Source organism: Sapajus apella, unplaced genomic scaffold (genome assembly GCF_009761245.1).
Source record: "Sapajus apella isolate SASKATOON/1434 unplaced genomic scaffold, GSC_monkey_1.0 scaffold5, whole genome shotgun sequence".
NCBI classification, from domain to species: Eukaryota; Metazoa; Chordata; class Mammalia; order Primates; family Cebidae; genus Sapajus; species Sapajus apella.
In genome coordinates, this window is record NW_022436945.1 from 28,724,057 (window position 1) to 28,737,247 (window position 13,191).

At 40.4% G+C, this 13,191-nt stretch overlaps 1 protein-coding gene across 1 annotated transcript in view; it reads left to right on the plus strand.

Moving 5' to 3' along the window:
* The first annotated feature begins 7,778 nt into the window (after window positions 1-7,778).
* The window catches only part of KLB (klotho beta), a 36,516-nt gene continuing 31,103 nt past the window's right edge, over window positions 7,779-13,191 (plus strand). Inside the window, exon 1 of the mRNA XM_032273956.1 lies at window positions 7,779-8,693. Within this exon, the coding sequence (XP_032129847.1) occupies window positions 7,869-8,693 (825 nt within the window). The 5' untranslated portion in view covers window positions 7,779-7,868. The remainder of the gene's footprint in view (window positions 8,694-13,191) is intronic.

Genomic DNA, 13,191 nt, shown 5'->3' on the forward strand with positions numbered 1-13,191 from the left:
CGCAACCTCCGCCTCCCGGATTCAGGCAATTCTCCTGCCTCAGCCTCCTGAGTAGCTGGGATTACAGGCACGCACCACCATGCCCAGCTAATTTTTTGTATTTTTAGTAGAGACGGGGTTTCACCATGTTGACCAGGATGGTCTCGATCTCTTGACCTTGTGATCCACCCACCTCGGCCTCCCAAAGTGCTGGGATTACAGGCTTGAGCCACCGCGCCCGGCCTAACTGTGTATTTTCAAATAGCCTGCTGCTGGAGGATGGGGAAGGGGTGATGTTGGTGATTCAAGACTGTTTTTCCTACCTCTTACCTGTTTAGTGCCTCTTTCAGCAATACGAAGTTGAAACCTGGTACTGTGAATGCTACTGATTTTTCATTCTTGAAAAGGTGCTTTTGGTGTGTAAATAGTTGTTAAATTGGTGTCCCTGCTGGGAAAATGATTGGTAGAGCATTCTATTCTGCCATCTTGCTTTGTCCCCTCTTACCCGCTACTCCCCAGTAAGAGACAGGGTCTTGCTCAGCTCTGTCACCAAGGGTGAAATGCAGTGGCATGATTATAGCTCACTGTGACCTCAAGCGCCTAGGCTGAAGTGATCCTCCCACCTCAGCCCAAGTAGCTAGGACTGCAGGCGTGTGCCACAATGCCAGCCAATTTTTATTTACTTATTTATTTTGAGACAAAGTCTCGCTCTGCCACCCAGGCTGGAATGCAGTGCACTCTGCTCACTGCAACCTCAAACTCTAAAATATTTTAGCTCACTGCAGCCTCGAGCTCCTGGCCTCAAGCGATCCTTTCATCTCAGCCTCCCAAAGTGCAAGGATTACAGGCATGGGCCACCACACCAGGGCTGAGAAGTATCCCTTGATGAAATATTTTTTTACTAAGTTTTGAGGACGTCGGTGGTTTTCTGGTTTTCTTCTTTGATAACCACTCCTTCTCAGATGGTCATGTTCATTGTTCCTGATTTTCTTGTCCTCTTAATACTTAATTGCCCTAGGACTCATTGGTATACTTGCTACCTAGTGATCTCATCCAGTCTCATAGCATTATATACCATCTGAACATTGACATTTCCAAATTCCTATCAACTGCTGATTTTTTCCATGAACTTCAGACTTACGTATTCATTTACTAACTTCACATTTCCGTCTGGCTGCCTAATAGTGAAATCAAAGTTATATGTGCAAAACTAAACTCCAGATCTTCCTTCAAAGCCTGCATCTCAACACAACTGATAACACCTCCATTCTTCCATTTTCTCAGGCTGAAAACTTTGAAGTAAGCCTTGACTCCTCTCCTCCTCTGCTCTCCTCTCCTCTCCTCTCTTTTCTCTCTATCACATACACATAAATATATACACACATTCATATCCAAACCATCAGCAAATTCTATTGGCTCAATCTCCAAGACACAGCCAGAATCCAGCAATGTTCACTGCCTCCAATACTACCTACAGGTCCAAGCTACCATCGTTTGCATCTTGTTATTATCTCTTTACTGATCTCCCTGATTCTGCTTTTGTTCCCCTTAGACTATACTCTGAACACGGCATCCCGAGTGATTCTTACAAAATGTAAGTTAGATCATATCACTCTTTGTGCTGAAAACTCTCCAGTGCTCTTCTTCTCACTAAGAGTCTGAGACAATTACCTTCCCATATCCCTGGACCATCCAGCCCATTACCTCTCCATACTTACTTCCTGCCATTCGCTCATTCCACTGCAGTCACATTGACCCCTTATTTCCTGAAGGTGCTGGATATGCTTCTACTTTGAGGGCTTTTCACGTACTCCTCATTATTTCTCTACTGTAATCTGTACATATCACCACCACCCCCACCACTGCAAAATCTACTCACAATAAACATGACTAAGCACAGCACCATGAGACTCAGCAGAAACAAACAGATGAAACAGATTTGGAGTCCAAATGATTAACAATTCAGAATATGGAATAGCCATGTGTGACATATTTATGGATGTCATCACAAAGAGAAACATTATCTGTTGACCTTCATATTTATGGATATCATCACAAAGAGAAACATGATCTGTTGACCCTCAGTACAGGAAACAGAAATTACTCCAGGTTTTTCATTCAAAAAAGTGTTTTACTTTTGTTTTGTTTTCAGAAAATTTGGTACTTAATATTGGTGGAGAGGCAGGAACAGAAGGAACAATGCTAGACCCCATCACTAGACTTTTGGCTTTAAGGTCATACTTAGAAGGTACAACTGCTGTTGCTACTATCACTGTCACTGCCACAGTCTCTGCATGCTTATGAATCTGGAGACATTCCACGGGCTGTGGAGCCAACTCCTGAAAACTCTCATGCATACCAGAGAGGACCCCTCATCCTCCGCTACCACAGGAAGCATCACCTCTGTTTCCCTCAAAAGTTTATATGAAAATGATCCCCAACCTAGAACCCTAAACCTAGCCAAACAAACTCGTGTATGGGAAGAAAAATATCTTTTTTTTTTTTTTTTTTTTTTGAGACGGAGTTTCACTCTTGTTACCCAGGCTGGAGTGCAATGGCATGATCTCGGCTCACCGCAACCTCTGCCTCCTGGGTTCAGGCAATTCTCCTGCCTCAGCCTCCTGAGTAGCTGGGATTACAAGCACGCGTCACCATGCCCAGCTAATTTTTTGTACTTTTAGTAGAGACGGGGTTTCATCATGTTGACCAGGATGGTCTCGATCTCTTGACCTCGTGATCCACCCGCCTCGGCCTCCCAAAGTGCTGGAATTACAGGCATGAACCACCACACCCTGCCCCTTATTTTTTTTTAACATGTCTTCTCTGGAATTTTTCTCAGGAAGCTACTGGAAAATATGCTTTACCAAAATGTAGGGTAAACAAAGAGGCAGATGTGGAAGACAGAAAACAAGCAATGCAGCATAGGGGGAAAGGGAAGAGAATCCTCAAATGACAGCTGTGCACCAGGGTGAGAGGGCAAGATGTGTGCACTACAGCAGTGTCACTCAAGAGACAGGCACAGTAAGAGTTGTCACCACTGTACCCTCTGGACAAAGCTACTGGGACATATGCTCCATGAAAATGACACAGTAAACCAAGAAAAAATGAAATCACTCAAAAAACAGAAAGCAGATTAGGAGGATGGTAAAGGGAATTCCTAAGATGTCAGCAAAGGGAAGTCCCAAGAGGACAAATAGGCAACTGAGAGCAGGCATGGGCATCACTAGATAGAGGGGAAAAAAGATCTCCAGGAGAGAATTGAAACAAACGTATGCATAGAAGAGATGGACCTTGTGGGAAATTGTACCAAGAGCTATTAGCAGGTATGGTAAGATTTAGTAATAGATGCAAATATGACTAAGCGAATCAAAAAACAAGGCAATTGGCTGGGCAAGTGGCTCACGCCTATAATCCCAGCACTTTGGGAGGCTGAGGCAGGTGGATCACTTGAGGTCAGGAATTCGAGATCAGCCTGGCCAACATGGTGAAACCCTGTCTCTATTAAAAATACAAACATAAGCCAGACATGGTGGTGCACACCTGTAATCCCAGTTATTTGGGAAATTGAGGCAGGAGAATCACTCGAACCTGGGAGGCAGAGGTTACAGTGAGCCAAGATCTCACCACTGCACTGCAGCCTAGGAGACAGAGTGAGACTCTGTCTCATTAAAAAAAAAAAAAAAAAAAAAAACGCCGGGCACAGTGGCTCACACCTGTAATCCCAGCACTTTGGGAGGCCGAGGTGGGTGGATCACCTGAGGTCAGGAGTTCAAGACCAGCCTGGCCATCATGGTGAAACCCCATCTTTAGAAAAAATATAAATAAATAAATAATAAAAATTTTATTTTCATAAATAGTAAATAATTGTACCAACACCATTCACTCAATAGATTATTATTAAGCATTTACTCAATAAGGAATGATAAAAATTTAGGTAGGAGATACTTTTTTTTTTTTTTTTTTTGAGTCAGAGTCTTGCTCTGTTGCTAGGCTGGAGTTCAGTGGCATGTTCTCAGCTCAGTGCAACCTCCACCTCCCGGGTTCAAGCAATTCTCCTGCCTCAGCCTCCCGAGTAGCTGGGACTACAGGTGTGCATCACCACATGCAGCTAATTTTTGTATTTTTAGTAGAGACGAGATTTCACTATGTTGGCCAGGATGATCTTGATCTCTTGACCTTGTGATCGGCCCGCCTTGGCCTCCCAAAATGCTGGGATTACAGACGTGAGCCACCACACCCAGCTAGATAGGAGATATTCTTACAGTCTGGTGGAGGAGACAAACAACTCCAGGATTGTGATAAATGCAGTGATAGAGGTATGCATAGTCTACTATAGGTACTCTTTTTGTCTTAGTAGAGATGAATTCTCACTATGTTCCCCAGGCTAGTCTTGAACTCCTGAGCTTAAGCGATCCACCTGCCTCAGTCGTCCAAAGGGCTGGGATTATAGGTGTGGACATGGGCCTACTATAGATACTTTCTATATAGCCTGCTATAGATATTTTCGTTCATTCAATATATACTTTAGTGACCACTGTAGTCAAGTACTGTGCTGGGCCCCAGACAATCAACAGGGAACCAGTCATGGTCCCTGCTTTATTTTCTTTTTCTTTTTTTTTTTTTTTTTTACTCACCAGCTGCTCAAGTATTTCTACCTGCTTTACTTTTTTATAGAGAATCACTTGAACCTGTGAGGTGGAGGTTGCAGTGAGCCGAGATCACCCCACTGCACTCCAGCCTGGTGACAGAGCGAGATTTCATCTCAAAATAAATAAATAAATATAAAAGTTAAAAAAAGATAGACATGAGCTAGATGAAGGGAGAAACATATTCTGTGCAGAGAGCACACATACCAAAGTACAGGGGTACAAGTGAGCAGGCTATGTACCACTTAGTCAACTGAGAGATGTGAAGCTAAAAACGTGGGCAGCAGCCAAAACAAATTGTCTTTTATGCTGAATCCTAACATCACTTCGTGAATAATCTTTCCCTTTCACAGAAAAATATGTTTATTGAGCACTTACTATGTGTCAGTCTCTGTTCCAAGTGCCTTACATGTATTAACTCATTGTTTCTTCATTCCAGAGAAGACCATTGGTTCAGTGTATTAAGTCATTTAACCCTTATAATAATCCATGAAGTGCATATTATTATTATGCATTTTCTTAGTTAAGAAAAGGCATTCTTATTATCTTTATTCTTAGTTAAGAGGAAACTGAGGGAAAGTTACACAGCTATATTTAAACTCAGACAGTCTGCCTCTAGAGGTCCAATCATTTTTTTTTAGAGATGGGGGTGGTCTCACTATATTGCCCAGGCTGGTCTCAAACTCCTGGCCTCAAGCAGTCCTCCCCACTTAGCCCCCTGAGTAGCTGGGATTATAGGTATGAGTCACCTCATCTGGCAAAGCGGCCAAACTATTAACCACTCTGCTTCTCATTCATATGTGATACTGCAAATATTTAAAACATTAATTTTTTTTTTTGAGACAGAGTCTTATTCTGTCACCCAGGCTGGAGTGCAGTGGTGCAGTCCTGGCTCACTGCAGCCTCGACTTCCTGGGCTCAAAGCAATCCTCCCACCTTGGCCTTCTAAAGTGCTGGGGCTACAGGCATGCACAACCACACCTGGTTAGTTTTTACTTTGTGTGTGTGTGTGGATATGGGACTTCACTATGTTCTCCAAGCTATAAAATATTAATTTTTTTACAGGTTATTTGGAGACTATCAATTAGGTACAGTATTTCTTTCTGTATGTGCATGTATCTTTCTGTATGTTTATCTTTATTCCAGAATCATGCTGAAGGTAGTCTATGCCTTTGCTATTTTCTTTTTCAGGTTTTTCTTTCTTTTTTTTTTCATTTTTGAGACAGAGTCTCACTCTGTTGCCCAGGCTGGAGTGCTGTGACACGATCTCAGCTCACTGCAACTTCAGCCTCCTGATTCTCCTGCCTCAGACTCCCAGGTAGCTGGGACTACAGGAGTGCACCACACACCTGGCTAATTTTTGTATTTTTAGTACAGAGCAGGTTTCACCATGTTGGCCCGGATAGTCTTGATCTCTTGACCTCGTGATCCGCCCACCTTGGCCTCCCAAAGTGCTAGAATTATAGGCGTGAGCTACTGTGCCTGGCCAAGTTTTTTCTTTCCTTTTTTAAAAAAAGTATTACCTATTCCTCAAGTGAACTTTCAGAATAATTTTCTTATTTTTTTTTTTTAATTTTGAAATGGAGTCTTGCTCTGTCACCCAGGCTGGAGTGCAGTGGCTCAATCTCAGCTCACTGCAACCTCCACCTCCCAGGTTCAAGAGATTCTCCTGCCTCAGCCTTCCAAGTAGCTGGGATTACAGGCACTTACCACCACGCTCAGTTAATCGTATTTTTAGTAGAGACAGGGTTTCAACATGTTGGCCAGGCTGGTCTAGAACTCCTAACCTCAAATGATCTGCCTGCCTTAACCTCCCAAAGGGGTGGGATTACAGGCATCAACCACTGTGCCAGCCTTGCATAATAATTTTCTTGAACTAAAATTTGGGATTAGGCCAAACATGGTGGTTCACACCTATACTCCCAAGCACTTTTAGGAGTCTGAGGCAGAAGGACTGTTTGAGCCCAGGAGTTCAAGACTAGCCTGGGGAACATAGCTAAACCCCACCTCTACCAAAAAATCAAAAATCAGCTGGGCGTGGTAGCATGTGCCTGTTGTCCCAGCTACTCAGGAGGCTGAGGTGGGAGGACTGCTTAAGCCTGGATAGTCGGGGCCACAGTCAGCTGTGATCACACCACTGCACTCCAGCCTGGGCTCCAAAGCGACACTCTTATTAAAAATTGATTAATTAATTAAAAATTAGAGATTAGCCGGGCGCGGTGGCTCAAGCCTGTAATCCCAGCACTTTGGGAGGCCGAGGCGGGTGGATCACGAGGTCAAGAGATCGAGACCATCCTGGTCAACATGGTGAAACCCCGTCTCTACTAAAAATACAAAAAATTAGCTGGGCATGGTGGCGTGTGCCTGTAATCCCAGCTACTCAGGAGGCTGAGGCAGGAGAATTGCCTGAACCCAGGAGGCAGAGGTTGCGGTGAGCCGAGATCGCGCCATTGCACTCCAGCCTGGGTAACAAGAGCGAAACTCCGTCTCAAAAAAAATAAATAAATAAATAAATAAATAAAAATAAAAAATAAAAATTAGAGATTAGAGAATTTTAGTTAAGTTAAATAAATAAATAAAATAAAAAATAAGATTACAGATTAAAGGATTTTAGTTAAGTTAAATGTATTAAATTGAAAAGTATTCCATTTTTCCATCCACAAAGTGCTGTGTTTTTTCATTCAAGTCTTCTTTCAAGCCTACCAATACATTTTTATAATTTTCTTAAAATAGGTAACATATATTAAGATTGTTCTTAGATGTGTTATAATTTTGTGGAGAAGTTAATTTCTTATTGTATTTTCTAATCCTTTACTATTGGTATGTACGAATGCTATTTATCTGTATATGTTATTTTTCTTGATATGTGAGATTATAAAATTACCACACGAAAACTCTAAATATAGAAAAGGTGTATACCTTATTCAATAATGTTCAAAACATTCAGAGAAGATTTGGGTCAATATGAAAGGCTACACAGAAAATCGTGTGATTTTAATTCAGTGTTTACATATGAGTTAGTTACACACTCAGACTCTTGTCACTGATGCATTTTCATCTAATTTTTCCCATAATGAGAGAGAAGGAGATACATTGGTGACTGCAATAGGGCCACCTCCCTCAAATTACGTTGCTCTCTATGACCCACCCTAAGTCTCCCAGTTCAAGCTAATCATTGACAGAGCTTTACAATCACAAGCTTTTACTGAAGCGTTGATAAGAGAGTCCAGCAGTTGGTGGCAAATGAAGCCAGGCTGTGCGGCAGGATCTCCAGGGAATGAATGGATTTTCTTCAGCACCGATGAAATGACCATACGCTATAGGAATACAATGTCCAACGGGGGACTGCAAAGATCTGTCATCCTGTCAGCACTTATTCTGCTACGAGCTGTGACTGGATTCTCTGGAGATGGAAGAGCTATATGGTCTAAAAATCCTAATTTTACTCCGGTAAATGAAAGTCAGCTGTTTCTCTATGACATTTTCCCTAAAAACTTTTTCTGGGGTGTTGGCACTGGAGCATTCCAAGTGGAAGGGAGTTGGAAGAAGGATGGAAAAGGACCTTCTATATGGGATCATTTCGTCCACACGCACTTTAAAAATGTCAACAGCACGAATGGTTCCAGTGACAGTTACATTTTTCTGGAAAAAGACTTATCAGCCCTGGATTTTTTAGGAGTTTCTTTTTATCAATTTTCAATTTCCTGGCCAAGGCTTTTCCCCGATGGGATAGTAACAGTTGCCAACGCAAAAGGTCTCCAGTACTACAATACTCTTCTGGACGCTCTAGTGCTTAGAAACATCGAACCTATAGTTACTTTATACCACTGGGATTTGCCTTTGGCGCTACAAGAAAAATATGGAGGGTGGAAAAATGATACCATAATAGACATCTTTAATGACTATGCCACATACTGTTTCCAGACGTTTGGGGACCGTGTCAAATATTGGATTACAATTCACAACCCATATCTAGTGGCTTGGCATGGGTATAGGACAGGTATCCATGCCCCTGGAGAGAAAGGAAATTTAGCAGCTGTCTACACTGTGGGACACAACTTGATCAAGGTACTGTACAGCCAGCTTCTTATTATAGCTTCAGAAAACACTAAGATATGTACCTTCTGCTTCAGTAGTTCTCCTCATTGAAATCAAGGCAACTGATTTTAGGCCAATTCACAAGATCTATCCTCAAATTTTGTATTTCAGTTAGAGTATGTTTTATTTATCTAAGCTATTTTTAATGTATTAATCCAACAGTTTCTTCAAAAGTTGCACTTTGAGGCTATTTTTAAGTCTATAATTACACACTACAGTGTGAAAATATGAGCTTACTTTCATTCTGTGGGAAAACAGTGCTTTATAAATTTGATTATTGGAATCCTTTTCTGACAACATGCAATCATTTCAAAATTATCTTAAGGCACAACCACTTCAAGTATGTATTTGTTGTTAAGTACAGCTAACTTAGCTAATAAGTAAAGTAAGTAAATAAGTAAGCTAAATAAATGTTAGCTAACTTATGCATATCCGATACAGAAACTTAAATATGCTTCACATTTGATTTGATTTGTGTTACATAGCAAAAAAGAGAAGATTAATTGTTCTGGGAGTTAAACGCATTTTTCCCATAAAAACTGGGAAGAATGTGCTCTACTAAAGCAATTTCCAAGCAGTATATTTCAAAAGCTAGATATTATGTTGAGAAATGTTAAAATTAGTAAAATGATAGTGAAAATGCAAGCAAAATAATAGGTGATACTTACTGAGTACTTACTATGTACCGCAGACTACATTAAGTATTTTACCTGCATCGTCACAGTTGATCCTCTTAACAGCCTTATGAACTAGTCTTATTATTATTCCCATTTTAAAGATGAGAAAACCGAGGCTTAATGAGGGTAAATAATTTTCCCAAGGTTAAGGAGGAAAATACAGCTGATGTGGACACGGAATTTTTTAAATGACAACATAATTAACACTAACTGTCTTCATTAAGAATGTTTTGAAAAGAAGACTCTTTCAGGAATTTTCCAGAGATTTAGCCTCACATCGAGGCTAATATCTAGAATTGGATTTAACTTTTTGAGTCAAATAGTTTACTTGGGAAATACACATTATCTAAACACCAATCACATTTTTAAAATGAAAAAACTTTATCAATATAGTTTTATAAGGTACTATAAAAGTAATTGAATTATTAATAATCAAAAGCTAAATATACCAAAATAGAAAAAACATAAAGCAACACAAAATAATTCCATGTCTAAATTTGTACATACAAAAATATCTGCTATCACTTCTTTTCTTTTTGAAATTCCTGGATTATTACACACGTGTATTATACTATGGTTTCAGACACATCTGCCCTTGCAGTAAACAGACTGCATTATGATTTCAAGGTCATTTGCACATCTTTGAATAAAGTTGTATATAGAACATATTAATGGGTGGGTATACTGTGATTTGACAAAATAAGGCCTTGAAGGGGAGAAATTGTATAGGTATTTAATAGTTATCAAGATGATGCATACAAAAATTAGAAAAATATTCCTTTCACTTAGTCCTTTTTATTATCATTATTATTATTTTAGACAGAGTCTCACTCTATCACCCAGGCTGGAGTGCAGTGGTGTGACCCTGGCTCACTGCAACCTCTGCCTCCTGGGTTCCAGTGATTCTTCAGCCTCGGCCTCCTGAGTAGCTAGGACTACAGGCATGTGCCACCATGCCTGGTTAATTTTTGTATTTTTAGTAGAACGGAATTTCACTAGGTTGGCCAGGCTGGTCTTGAACTCCTGACCCCATGATCTGCCCACCTCAGCCTCCCGAAGTGCTGAAATTACAGGTGTGAGCCACTGCACCCGGCCAGTCCTTTTAACTATTAAAACAATCCATGCTTATGCACATTTAAAAATATCAGATTGTACCAAAGGATCTAAAGTGAAAAAGTCAAATCCCTCTCTCTCTCTCCACCTGATAATCCCAGGCCAAGGACACTACTCTTAATAGTTTCTTATACATTCTTTTTAAAGTTTTCTATGTAAATATACACATGAATATGTTTATTTAATCTTTGTATGAAGAAAAATATTCTAAATTGTTGAAAAGTCATTACCTGGAAAAATGTCAACAATTAGAATTTTCATGAGAAATGTATTTTAAGGATTAATTTAAAGCCTTAAAATTGGCTGATAAAAATAAACAGGCAAAAAGCTTTAACTAACAGATAGTGCTTCCAAACTTAGCTGATAAACTGACATATATTCAGATGTTTTTCATTTTCCTCTAATTTAAGAGAATCTCTGCCTTTAACACAAAATTACCACTTTCTGATAGTGAGATAAATTTTATTCTTTAAATGGAGGGATATGTTTTTCAACTATTGTGTTTTCCAAATAATGTTTTTATTGCCTTAATATTTCTAAATCACTAGACTAAATAAATGGTGTGAAGGGTCCTTGAAATCACTTAGAAAGTGAAATACAAGGCATGGCCCAGTGACTTATAGCACTAAAGAAATCTTGCAATGATTTGGTAGCCTGAGGTGAACTTGTTTTTCCCACTTGTCCCCTCGCTATCTTGACTTTCATGTAGAAAACATAAATCTGGTATTTTATGTTGCAATGAAGTCTTTCTTCCTTATCCTGCCCCCTTGTGACCCAGAAGAAGCATTCTTTAGGAATAGTTTTTAGACCGAAAACATTTATTGAGCTACACAAGCCTAATATAAAACTGAATTCCGTGGGGGGTGGGAGACTATGGACCCCTTCATTACCCTCTTCTCAGATAGAGAAAATATTTCATAGTGGCTATTGGGGCCCTTGTTGTTCCAGAATGATCTGGAAAACTCCATCTCGGTTTGAAATGTCCCCGTTTGGAGGAAACCTGAATGGTCCAGAGGGTCCCAAGACTGACTTGCAATTTAGATTCCACTTTAGTGCAGATCTAGGGAGTAACTTAATGCAAGTCTAAGACTCAGGCCAAAAATTTCCATAATCACACCTACTAATGGGTGCTTCAGCTCTAAGTTTTTAACAGTATTTGAAATAGAATGAGGATGCATTTTTTTGGCTTGGCCATTTTTAAGCAAGGTAATCATCACTTTAAATATCATCTATATGCCAGGCACAGTTGCTCATTTCTATAATCCCAGCACCTTGGAAGGCCAAGACTGGAGGATTGCTTGAGCCTAAGAGTCAAGACCAACCTGAATGACATAGCAAGACCTCAATCTCTATTTAAAAAAAAAGAAAAAATAAATAATATCTGTATATTCTAAGTGAACTAATTCAAGAATGGAAAACCAAATACCATGTGTTCTCTCATATAGTGGGGGCTAAGCTATGGGTATACCAAGCTTATGTAAGCTTTTGCATACCCATATCTTAGCTCCCGCTGTATAACAATGATATAATCGAGTAGGTATACAGAATATACCTATATACAGAAGGATATAATGAACTTTGGAGACTCAGAAGGGGAAGCTGGGAGGGGAGTAAGGGATTAAAAAACTACATGTTGGGTACAGTGTATGCTCCTCTGGTGACGGGTGCACTAAACTCTCAGACTTCACCACCATACAATTCATCCATGCAACCAAAAACCAGTTGTACCCCAAAAGTTATTGAAATTTTAAAGACATTTTTAAAAAGAGAACTATTATGAATATTTACATTTCGAAAGGACATAAATAAATATCTATACTCTTTGCAACAACCTTGCCAGGTAACTATTATCCTCATCTTACAGTGTGATCTTTCGAACATGCATCGTATTGCTCCCCTATGTAAAATCCATTAGTGGCTCCCCCAAGTTTTGGGGATAAAGTCTCAGTTTTTCACCAGGACCTTTGAGACGCAATTCCCAGCCTCCTTCCTGGCTACTCTCCCAACCTCTTGTATTTCATGTTCTATCATAACACACTACTGCTGGTGTCTCAATCTCTCCTTACTATTCCTTTCCACCCAGCCTCAACGATCCCGCTCTGTCTAGCTGACCTGTCCTCTTTACTTCGTGATGGTCACCACCTCCAAGTTGTTCTTGCCCACTTAGGGTTTAAGTGCCCCTTCTGTGGGCTCCGGTAAGATAGGCTTGTTTCTAGCATAGCACTCACGATATGATACCTTTCCATCTCCCCAACTAGACTGAGAGTTCTGTCAAAGGAGAAACAATTTTATTTATTTATTTAGACAGAGCTCTCTGTTGCCAGGCTGGAGTGCAGTGGTGCGATCTCAGCTCACTGCAACCTCCACCTCCCAGGTTCAAGCAATTCCCCTGCTTCAGCCTCCCATATAGCTGGGATTACAGGCATTCACCACCACACCCAGCTAATTTTTGCATTTTTAGTAGAGACAGGGTTTCACCATGTTAGACAGGATGGTCTCGATCTCCTGACCTTGTGATCTGCTCACCTCAGCCTCCCAAAGTGCTGGGATTACAGGTGTGAGCCACTGTGCTCAGCCAGGAGAGACAATTTTTAAATTTGCCTTTATGTTCTCAGCACGAAGTACAGAATATTTGTACATGTTAGGTTTAAATCTTGGTTAAATGAGTGGTTTAGGAC